The sequence below is a fragment of the Heterodontus francisci genome, chromosome 7 (genome assembly GCF_036365525.1).
Source record: "Heterodontus francisci isolate sHetFra1 chromosome 7, sHetFra1.hap1, whole genome shotgun sequence".
In the NCBI taxonomy this organism is placed as follows: Eukaryota; Metazoa; Chordata; class Chondrichthyes; order Heterodontiformes; family Heterodontidae; genus Heterodontus; species Heterodontus francisci.
Window position 1 is genome coordinate 116734032 of NC_090377.1, and position 12287 is coordinate 116746318.

Sequence of the window (12287 nt, forward strand, 5' to 3'; positions counted from 1 at the left end):
TATTTTATTTCCTTTCACTTTCCCCTTTCTTGGTTGTGCAAGAATCAGGCACAGTAGAGTAATGCACCTTTTAACTAATTAAAGCCAGTCTCAGTTACTGAGAGTGTGGGAAAATGTGAAGTTGTTCACTTTGGCAGGAAGAATAAAAAAGCAGAGTATTACTTAAACGGGGAAAGACTGCAGAATTCTGAGGTGCAGAGGGATCTAGGTGTTCTAGTGTAGGAGTCACAAAAGGTTAGCATGCAGGTACAGCAAGTAATAAAGAAGGCTAATGGAATACTATCCTTTAAAACGAGAGGAATTGAAAATAAAAGTAAGGATGTTATGCTTCAGTTATACAGGGCATTGGTGAGACCATATCTGGAATACTGTGTGCAGTTTTGGTCTCCTTATTTAAGGAAGGATGTGAATGCGCTGGAGGCGGTTCAGAGGATGTTTACTAGATCGATAACTGGAATGAGCGGGTTGTCTTTTGAGGAAAGGTTGGACAGACTGGGCTTGTTTTCGCTGCAGTTTAGAAGAGTGAGGGGAGACTTGATTGAAGTAGAGAAGATCCTGAACGGTCTTGACAGAGTGAATGCGGAAAGGATGTTTCCTCTTGTGGGGGAGTCCAGAACTAGGGGGCACTGTTTGAAAATTAGGGGTCACCCTTTTAGGACAGAGATGAAGAGAAATCTTTTCTCTGAGGGTTGTGCGACTTTGGAACACTCTGCCTCAGAAGGTGGTGGAGGCAGAGTCATTGAATATCTTTAAGCTGGAGGTAGATAGAATCTTGTTAGGCAAGGGAATCAAAGGTTATCGGGGGTAGATGGTAGTGTGGAATTCGAGACAGAAACAGATCAGCCATGATCTTATTAAATGGCGGAGCAGGCGCGACGGGCTGAATGGCCTACTTCTCCTAATTCGTATGGTCATATCTGCATAAAATTGTTTTTCCTGTTCTAAGTACAGCATTTGGAAGGTCCAGAGAATACTGTGCATATTTAAATGCAGGCCTACACAAGACTTGGGAAATACTATGTATATGAATGCTAAGTAATACTATATAAAGGGTGCAGTAGTATAGCGGTTAGGTTACTGAGAGAAGCCTCTCTCTCCAGAAACACCGACTCACCTTATCTCAAAGCTGTCATGCTCCGCCATTTCATTTCATTCTTCTTCTTATCTGGTGCATCAACAAAAAACCTTTTCTCTTCCTTTCAGGCGTTAAGGAACGCAAGCTCCAGCAGCTCATGGGGACAAATGCCCTTCCAGATCCTCCTTCCCCTTCACTTCCCTCTGACCCCATCCCTTCTCCTAATCTGATTCCTTTGCCATGTATTCGCAATAACCTCTGACCTTTCCATCTCTGACAGTGAACGATCTGTACTTAACAATGGACTGTTTTTATCCCCTTACGCCCCCACCTCAATGAATTTCAAGCTCGGCATGACGTTGAGCTCTTTTTCCGCCATCTTCGCCTCCTGCTCACTGACAGGAGTCCTCGCCCCGAACAGCGGACCCTTTCACCCGCCTCCAGTATTCTCCCTCCACCTGGACCCCTCCCTTTGGCTTGTTATCCTCTCTTGATCTTTTCATTGAGAACTGTTGGCGTGACATCAGCCGTCTCAATTTCTCCGCTCCCCTCACTCACTCTAACCTGCCTCCTTCTGAACTTGTTGCACTCCATTCTCTCAGGTCTAACACTGACATTGCGATCAAACCCGCTGACAAGGGTGGTGCTGTTGTTGTCTGACGCACCAACCTCTAGCTTGCAGAGTCTGAGCACCAACTCTCAGACATTTCTTCCTACCTCCCCCTGGACCATGATCCCACCACCGCACATCAAGCCACTGTCTCCAGGACTGTCACTGACCTCATCTCATCTCTGGAGATCTTCCCTCTACAGCTTCCCACCTCATAGTCCTACAACCCTGGACAGCCTGCTTCTACCTCCTTCCCAAAATTCACAAACAGGACTGTCCTGGCAGACCCATTGTTTCATCCTGTTCCTGCCCCACTGAACTTATTTCTTCCTATCTTGACTCTGTCTTTGCTCCCCTGATCCAGTCTCTTTCTACCTACATCTGTGACTCTTCTGACGCCCTACATCATTTCGACAGTTTCCAGTTTCCTGGCTGTAACCGCCTGCTCTTCACATTGGATGTCCAATCTCTCTACACCTCCATCTCCCAGCAGGATGGTCTGAGGGTTCTCTGCTTCTCCTTTGTACAGAGGCCCAACCAGTCCCCATCCACCACCACCCTCTTCTGCCTGGCACATTGAACAACTTCTCCTTCAACTCCTCTGACTTCCTTCAAATGAAAGTGTTGCTATGGGTATCTGCATGGGTCCTAGTTAAGCCAGTTTTTTTGTGGGGTATGTCGAACGTTCCTTGTTCCAGTCTTACTCAGGCCCTCTTCCCCTCCTCTTTTTCCGGTACATTGATGACTGTATCGGTGCCGCTTCCTGCTCTTGCCCCAAACTGCAAAACTTCTTCAACTTTCATTCCAATTTCCACCCTTCTCTCATCTTTACATGGTCCATCTCCGACACATCCCTTCCCTTCGTCGACATCTCTGTCTCCATCTCTGGGGATAGGCTGTCCACTAATATTCATTATAAGCCCACCGACTCGCATGGCTACCTTGACTACACTTCCTCACACCCTGCTTCCTGTAAGCACTCCATTCCATATTCCCAGTTTCTCTGTCTCCACCGCATCTATTCTGATGATGCAACCTTTGACAACAGCGATTCTGACATGTCTTCCTTTTCCTCAATCGAGGATTTCCCCGCATTGTGGTTAACAGGGCCCTCAACCGTGCCCGACCTATTTCCCACACTTCTGCCCTCACCCCTTCTCCTCGCTCCCAGAACTGTGGCAGGGTTCCCCTTTTCCTCACTTTCCACCCCACCAGCCTCCACATCCAAAGGATCATCCTTTGCCATTTCCGCCACCTCCAGCGTGATGCCACAATCAAACACAACTTCCCCTCCTGCCCCGGTCAGCATTCCGAAGGTATCATTCCCTCCACAACACCCTGGTCCACTCCTCCATTACCCCAGACAACTCGTCCCCTTCCCACATCACCTTCCCATGCAATCGCAGGAGGTGTAATACCTGCACATTTACCTCCTCTCTCCTCACTATCCAGGGCCCCAAAAACTCCTTTCAGGTGAAGCAGCAATTTACTTGTACTTCTTTCAATTTGGAATACTGTATTCGCTGCTCACAATGCTCTACATTGGGGAGACCAAACGCAGAGTGGGTGACCGCTTTGCGGAAAACCTCCGCTCAGTCCGGAAGCATAACCCCGAACTTCCGGTTGCTTGCCATTTTAATTCACCAGCCTGCTCTCACACCCACATTTCTGTTCTTGGCTTGCTGCATTGTTGCAGTGAACATGAACTCAAGCTCGAGAAACAGCACCCAGGCACTTAACAACCTTCTGGACTCAATATTGAGTTCAACAGTTTCCGAACATGACAGGCCTTTTTTATTTAATTTTATTTTTTAACCATGTGCCTGCCTTAAACTTGGTTTTTCATGTTTGTGCTTTTGGACAGAGCTGTTCATTATTCTGCCATTAACACTCTTTCTGGTCTAATGCTTTGTCTTTCACCACAACTGTTAGCATTTCCTTTGCCTTTGTCCGATGACGTCTTTGTCAGTTAATCTCTCCTGCCCTCTGCCCTATCGCACACCTTCCCTTTTGTTCTCTTTCCCGCTCCCTGCCCCATTTACTTTAAACCCATTAGATTTCTAACCTTTGCCGGTTCTGATGAAAGGTCACTGACCTGAAACGTTAACTTTGCTTCTCTCTCCACAGATGCTGCCAGACCTGCTGAGTATTTCCAGCACCTCCTGTTTTTATTTCAGATTTCCAGCATCTGCAGTATTTTGCTTTTGTTTTGGTTAAATTACTGGATTAGGAATACAGAGATCCCAATTAACTGTCTGGAGACAGGAGTTTAAATTACACAATGGAAGCTGGGGAATTTAAAGTCAATTCAATAAATCTTGAATAAAAAGCTAGAATCAGTAATGGTGACCATGAAACTACCAGATTGTCATAAAGACCCATCTGATTCACTAATGTCCTTTAGGAAGGAAATCTGCCGCCTTTACCCAGTCTGGACTACATGTGACTCCAGACCCACAGCAATGTGCTTGACTCTTAACTACCCTCTGAAATGGCCCAGCAAGCTACTCAGTTGTATTCAAGGTGGCTCATCACCACCACCTCAAGGCAATTAAGGATGGGCAATAAATGCTGGCCTTGCCAGCAGTACCCACCTCCTGTGGATGAATTAAAAGTCGATTTCAATATCCTTGATTCTATATAAATCTGTTTCACATCTGACCCGAGTACAACAGTGGGCCAGAGCATCAGTTTAAGTCAGAGACCACCTCCTCATTTCCAGCTGTTTTCTTGTCTTGTAATTTGCTTGCACCACCCTCAGGAAAGTGGTGTCCTGTATTTGGGGGAGGTAAGTAAGGACAAAAGCATATTTGCTTTTGCAATCTTTCACTTTTCGATCTTCCTGAAGAACCTGTTGAAACTTTCCAAACAGAAAGACAGACTTGCATTTCTATAGGGTCTTCATGACCAGGATGACCCAAAACACTTTCCAGCCAATGAAGTACTTTTGAAGTGTAGTCACTTTTGTAATGTGGCAGCCAATTTGCACACAGCAAGATCCCACAAACAGCAATGTGGGATAATGACCAGATAATCTGTTTTTATTTATGTTGGTTGAGGGGTAAAGAGTTCCCATGTTAATGAGGAGAATTCCCCTGCTCTTCTGCGTAATAGTGCCATGGGATCTTTTATTTCCACTTGGGAGAGCAGACAGGGCCTCAGTTTAACATCTCAATCGAAAGATGCAATTCAGTATTGCAATGAGAGTGTCAACTTCAAGTCTCTGGATAGGGAGATTTGAAATCGCTGCTGCTTAAATCCGATTCCTTTTCTTCTTCCTTGTTTTAACAGTTGCCCAAAAGATAGTGGGCACACGGAAGAAGCAACAGCTCTCTATCGGACCATGCAAGTCGCTGCCCAATTCTCCGAGCCACTCGTCGGTGTGCTCTGCACCTGTCTCTGCTGTTCACATCAGCCAGGTACGTGGTCGGGGGGAGGAGTGAAATGAGCGTGAGAAACATATCTTTAAAAAAATGAACAAACTGGTGTGCTACAGGAAAAGGCCCATGTTCTCATTCTGTCTGGATTAACATCCTTTCCAGGGTTTGAACCTACAGGAAGATGCACAGTGGGATCGCACTGGAAAAACGATTAATCTCGGGGGGTGTCCAGGATGGCTCAGTGGGAAACTACACCTTACACAGTGTTGAAAATCATGAAGGGTTTAGATAGAGTAAATAAAGAGAAACTGTTTCCAGTGGCTGATGAGTCAATAATCAGAAGGCACAGATTTAAGGTGATTGACAAAAGAACCAGAGGTGACGTGAGGAAGTTTTTTAAATGCAACAAGTGGTTTGGATTTGGAATGCACTGTTCGATAGCTTGCAGGGTGGATACAGATTCAGTCGTAGCCTTCAAAAGGAAATTGGATGAATAATTGAAGGAGAAAAAATTGCAAGGATATGGGGAAAGAGCAGGGGAGTGGACTAACTGGACTGCTCTTCAAAAGAGCCAGCACAGACTTGATGGGAAAAATGGCCTGTTTCTGCACTGTGCTATTTTAGGACAGTGTGGCACGGAGGAGTACAGAGCAGGCAGGTTCAAGGTTCAAGCCCAGCTCTGTTTTGAGTGAATTGATTTGGCATAGCAGTGAGGATGCTGCAGCAAGTGAGATCATTGCCCTCAGGAGGGAGAGTCCGGGCTTCGAATTGCTGTTTGATTACCTTGCTGTGAAGGATGCATGTGTGGATGTCCGGTTAGCACAGGAATGGGCTTGGCTGTGTGGCCATCCACAGTCTAATAGTAGTTGAAAAAAGGAGCTTGCAGTTATATGGCACGTTTCACAACATCAGGATGTCCCTAAGTGCTTTACAGCCAGTGAAGTTCTTTTTGCTTAAATGTGCTTACTTAAGTGTAGTCACTCTTGTAATGCAAGAAATGCAGCAGCCACTTTGCGTGCAGTGAGATCCCACCTAAGGGGACAGGCAGGGTCTTTGTTAAACAACTCATCCGAAAGACAGGATTTCCAACAGTGCAACATTCCCTGCAGTATGCAGCGGCCTGGACTTTGTACTCTTAAGCCTTTGGAGTGGCACTTGAACCCACGACCTTCTGCCTCAGACGAGAGTGCAACCCATTGAGCCATGGCTGACCGAAAGTGTAACCTGCATACGTCTTACAACAATACAGGGCAGTTTCCTGCCTGTCTTTAATTGCTTTCTTCTCTGTGTTGTAGACAAGTAACGGTGGAGGGAGTTTAAGCGACTACTCCTCTTCTGTTCCTTCCACACCCAGCACAAGTCAAAAGGAGCTACGAATCGACATCCCTCAAACCGCCAACACTCCAACTCCTGTTCGAAAACAGTCCAAGCGACGCTCTAATATATTTGCTGTGAGTATCTGCCTCACTCTGAAGATCTGGAGCATTGCTATAACTTTGTGTAAATAATGGGCACTGCTTAGCTGTAATGGCATCCAGGAAGCCAAAGGGCAGAATAGGAGGAGGAAGTAGTTTCATAGTGAAGTACTTTCCCTAGTTTGTTTCTTGGTTGTTAATTATTTTTATTTCCAGAGGAATCAATGGTTGAGGGACTTCTGCACAGATCTGAGAATGCCCAACAAGAGAGAATCTAAACATCTCCCCTTGACATTCAATGGCAATACGATCACTGAATCCCCCACTATCAACATCCTGCGGGTTGCCATTGTCCAGAACCTGAACTGGAGTAGCTATATAAATAGCGTGGCTACAAGAGCAGGTCAGAGGCTCAGAATCCTGCGGAGAGTAATTCACCTCCTGTCTCCCCAAAGCCTGTCCACCATCTACAAGGCACAAGTCAGAAGTGTGCTGGAATACTCTGCACTTGCCTGGATGGGTGCAGCTCCAACAACACTCAAGAAGCTCCACACCATCCAGGACAAAGCACCCCATCCACAAACATTCACTCCCTTCACCACTGATGCACAGTGGCAGCAGTGTGTACCATCTACAAGATACACTGCAGCAACGCACCAAGGCTCCTTCCAAACCCACGACCTCTACTACCTGGAAAGACAAGGGCAGCAGATACATGGGAACACCACCACCTGCAAGTTCACCTCCAAGCCACGCATCATCCTGACTTGAAACTGTATCACCGTTCCTTACCTGTCACTGGGACAAAATCCTGGAACTCCCCAACAGCACTGTGGGTGTACCTACCCCACATGGACTGCAGCGGTTCAAGAAGGCAGCTCACCACCACTTTCACAAGGGCAATTAAGGATGGGCAATAAATGCCTGTCTAGCCAGTGACGCCCACATCCCATGAACGAATAAGAATTTTTAAAAAATCCTTGCTCCACAGGTGTTGCCAGACCTGCTGAGTGTCCTCTGCATTTGCTCTTTTTATTTCAGATATGCAGAGTGGTTTCAGCTTATTCTAATAAAAAATTAAGTCTTGTTAGTACTGCTGCTGTACTGGATTTCTGCCGCTAGGTGCCCTCACTCAACTGAATAATGGTTTGCACTCTCTCCAACGGCATCCCACATTTTATTAACATTTGCTGCACATCTTAACCATGCTGAATCCTGAAAATAGTGAAATGTCCCGAAAAGAATGGACTGTAGAAAAATTTTAATTCATGTGAAATAGCCACTGTAGCTTTGTCAAGTGCAAATCAGGCAATCAAGCATGCAAGGTTAACCTTTTGGTTCTAATACATTATACAGCATGCTTAAACTCTTGCTGTATTTAACACATGGCAAGTGGTAATTCATTGTGTGAACTGTTGTAGCCTAAACTATGCTATACAATTATATTCTAGATCAAATTAAGTCTTACTCCCACTATCCATTCCTAGCTTGAAGCAGACACTCGATCCATTGGTTTATTTTCCCTCCTCTGTGGAGCTGACCGCACCTTGAGAACTTGTGTGTTGATGTCCGCTGCAGGATACATTATTGAAGGGAATGATGAACCCATTTAATTTATACAAAGCGCTGTTGCTGGGGTAGAACAGTTGAAAGGCACACCAAAGCATCGGGTGCAACAAGGTGGCTGCAAAAAAAACCAGGGGATAAAATATAATGATGTTAGCTGCCATCTGTGTCTGATGAGGATTTTAGTGCGACATTATAGTAAAGTGTGAATTCTCATCCTGTCTCGATTTGAAGTGTCAGAAACAGCCAACGATAGTTACAGATTTTAACCTTAAGAGCCCTAGATGTGTCTGAAGAGAGCATTTTGAACGGTGATGTCTTGCTGGTTACAGGACTGTCGCAGGTGATGATAGTGATGAGAGATTGAAGTGACGAGTTAAGGATACCACATAAAGTGTGTCGAATGAAGTGAATGTATTATGTTGAAGAGCAATTATTTCTAGTGTATTAGAGTAGTCCCCAGCAGCCACACCTTCATTGCTTATCATGGACAGCCAACTATATTGGATAAATGGCGCTAACCGTGTATCTGTATTAAAGGGGTCAATTATAACATATTAAAAACACTGATTATTTAAGACAATTTCAGTCATCTGTTCGCACCTTGCGATTACCCAGTGATGTGTCTGTATGGAAATGCTTGACGAGTTTTGTTCGTCGTTTTGCGATTTCTGCAACTTGGATCAGGTTACCCTGCCTCCTCTGGACCCCATGCGGCCAGGTTCCCTCAGGCTCGACCACCTCCAGCCCCGCCCTGGGCGGGCGATGATGCGCGACTTGTTATTCCACCCTGCATTGCACCACCCCACCGCCCCCCCAGCTTCATAGAAACATAGAACATTTACAGCATAGAAGGAGGCCATTCAGCCCATCGTGTCAGTGCTGGCCGAATCAGGATCTCAGCTATCAGGTACTCTAGGACCCCAGCCAAACAGACTTGTGCCAGACCCTAAAGTGTTTGCCACAGTTACCTTTGCAGAGTAGGAGATGGATATGGCAGACTGACATTGAAGGGTGACTGGAGACTGTAAATCCTGTATCTCTGACTTTTGTGGCTCAGTGTTGTAATGATGTGCCAGGAATGCTGTTAGCATTTTGTGGTATTTGAAGATAAGATTTCCAGCCGTGAGCTTTCAGTGCACAATATTCCTCGGTGTCTTTTAAGTTGAAATCCCTGCTATGTTACAACAGTCATTTTCTGTCTTCTAGTCTCGAAAAGGAAGTGATCTAGACAAGGAGAAGAAAAATCTTGACACCAGAGCAGACAGTATTGGGAGCGGCCGAGCAATCCCAATTAAGCAGGTAAGCTGCTGTTTTCCCTTTCTCTCCACTGCTCATTTTAATTGGAGGCATGGAGCACTGTAGTTTCGACACTGTAACCCACCTCTTGTTTTCCCCTCTCTCTGTTTGTTTGATGCTTTCCATTTCATTAACATAGAAGTCGCACACTTGACATCAATTAGCTGGGCCCTAAACGCGCTAAAGTAAGATCGTTAGAGTAAGATGCTCGCGACACCGTGGGAAGTTTTAAGAACTGGGCCTAATTAACTGCAATCTGCAGCCCCTATCTGCATATGGAGTGCTTCCAGCCTAGGCTACTTCAAAGGCCAGCTTTGTAGGAGTGCCATGATTGGGACTGAGCAGGCGAGTGTCTGAATCCGATCATTGTACAGAACTCTTGTGATCTTGTATATTGTTTGACTTGGCCCCAATTTGCTGATGCAGGAGGGCATCTGAACATGACTTCCTCTGCTCCCAAAGCTGAGGCAATTAATTCTGATAATGATGACCTGTGCACTATTTGCCCTTGTTTGCAAATCTGTAATGAAGAGGCTTCAGTAGCACCTCAAATAATGTGCAAATTAACTTGCTGGCTTCAATATGGGGGATGGGGAAATTCTTTTGACAGCTGCAAGTGTGGCCTTTATGTCAATCTTCTCTGTACGATCAGACAAAAAAGGTATTTTGATAGTCATGCAGTGCTTATACGGAAAGAGGCTTTCCTCTTTATTTTTTCAGTCCAATTTTTTAAAATGAACTTGATGTTGACTTAATGTAACATTGACATTCTGAGTTTATGTTGGCTTTGCAAGTGGAGTCTTGCTGAGTTTTTCTCTGAATAAAGCATAGAGCACACTGAGAGTTTTGTTTTGCACAATGAAATTCATAGAACATGATTTTTGTCTCTTTGAATCTAAATTTTAGATTTTTTTTCAAAGTGGTAAGTCAATAATTGCTGTTGCATTTACATTTCCTGATGTCCCTGGCTTTTGTAGTTAACTCAATATTCTGCACACGAGACAGCTGGGAAACCTGTATCAAAAATAACCAAACTCTCCTCCTGCTGTACTATACTCCAGATGTTTGAATAGAGAATAATGGATCCCCAGATTGAGTTATCGTCTGAAATCTGATTGAGGGGTTCAAAGAATAATGGATAATTGGAAGTGAGTTACAGGCTGGAATCCAATCCAGGGGTCCGGGTGGTTTATAGATAGAATAACAGTTACCTGGGAGTGAATTACAGGCTGGAATCCAATCCAGGGGTCCGGGTGGTTTATAGATAGAATAACAGTTACCTGGGAGTGAATTACAGGCTGGAATCCAATCCAGGGGTCCGGGTGGTTTATAGATAGAATAACAGTTACCTAGGAGTGAATTACAGGCTGGAATCCAATCCAGGGGTCCGGGTGGTTTATAGATAGAATAACAGTTACCTGGGAGTGAATTACAGGCTGGAATCCAATCCAGGGGTCCGGGTGGTTTATAGATAGAATAACAGTTACCTGGGAGTGAATTACAGGCTGGAATCCAATCCAGGGGTCCGGGTGGTTTATAGATAGAATAATAGATACCCGGGAGTGAGTTACAGGCTGGAATTTAATCAAGGGGTTTGGGTGGTTTATAGATAGAATAACAGTTACCTGGGAGTGAATTACAGGCTGGAATTTAATCCAGGGGTCCGGGTGGTTTATAGATAGAATAACAGTTACCTGGGAGTGAATTACAGGCTGGAATCCAATCCAGGGGTCCGGGTGGTTTATAGATAGAATAACAGTTACCTGGGAGGGAATTACAGGCTGGAATTTAATCAAGGGGTCCGGGTGGTTTATAGATAGAATAACAGTTACCTGGGAGTGAATTACAGGCTGGAATTTAATCAAGGGGTTTGGGTGGTTTATAGAGTGACGGATACCTGACAGTGAGAAATCGACCAGGATCTGTTTGAGGGCTTCAATTAATTAGTATATAGAGTAAGGGATATCTGTGAATCTAATCGAGGGGTTCAGGTGACATCTCATAACCATGACAGTGAGCTCTGAACGGTTTATAATCACCCCTCGTAACCATGAATTAGATTACAGCCTTGCCTATGCTTCCTAGCTTATGATATACCTGTCATATATGATCTGAATTTCCTGTGCTCCTGTATTTTAATTGCGGTATTGCTCCAGGTCCTTGCCCCCATGTTGTCTTTCACACACGAGCAGTAACGGTGGAGCTATCACTACGCCAGTTTTTTGAAGGTGTCATCTATAGTTGATTATCAGGAAATTCGGTGGCAATCTATATTAGATTAATGGACCAGCACCACACATTGGCTAGCTTTGATTTTTGTGGTAACTAATTAGAGTGGTGCATCATTTCTACTGTGTGAATTCAAGGAGCTGAGATGTGACATGTCATGCAGCCTTATTGCAGTTATTTATCTAATTATTTCAATTGTAAATTTCTGCAATTTAATAAGGTAGATTGATTAATTAGAAGTATTTATTTACTCGAAATGACTGAAAGAGCTGCGCTCAGATAAATTAGTGCAAGACTTTGATTAATTCTAACGTTAAGCAAACTTAATGTTTTCTAAAGAAGTGTGCAAATGCTTTAAAAGCTAAGGAGAGGGAGAAAAAATCACAAGTGTCTCTGCTTTGTCTTGACAGGGCTTGTCATTTATTAATTTTTCATAACAGGAGAATTGTACATACATAATCACTTGATTGCAGTGGGAGTTGGCAAGGTCCTGTGGTCTCATTTGCATAAATCTTGTTAAGTCAATGGCAGTTAATGAAGTACAAATGAGCTCAAAGAAGGTGACATGAAAATGGCTGATGGCAGATGGGAAGTCTGTTTATGTGATCGCAGCTGTGTGTGTGTATGTGTGTGTGTGTGTGTGTGTGTGTGTGTATGTGTGTGTGGTGTGCGCATGCGAGGCTCTGGCTGGCAGTGTGCTCGGCTTTTGCAGA

General features: G+C 44.6%; 1 protein-coding gene across 4 annotated transcripts in view; it reads left to right on the forward strand.

Moving 5' to 3' along the window:
- Positions 1 to 12287, forward strand: part of agap1 (ArfGAP with GTPase domain, ankyrin repeat and PH domain 1) — a 727575-nt gene that overhangs the window by 448074 nt on the left and 267214 nt on the right. For all 4 annotated transcript variants that reach the window (XM_068035975.1, XM_068035972.1, XM_068035973.1 and 1 more), the window contains exons 7-9: positions 4977 to 5104; positions 6361 to 6516; positions 9256 to 9348. In XM_068035975.1, coding sequence (XP_067892076.1) covers positions 4977 to 5104; positions 6361 to 6516; positions 9256 to 9348 — 377 coding nt within the window. The remainder of the gene's footprint in view (positions 1 to 4976; positions 5105 to 6360; positions 6517 to 9255; positions 9349 to 12287) is intronic.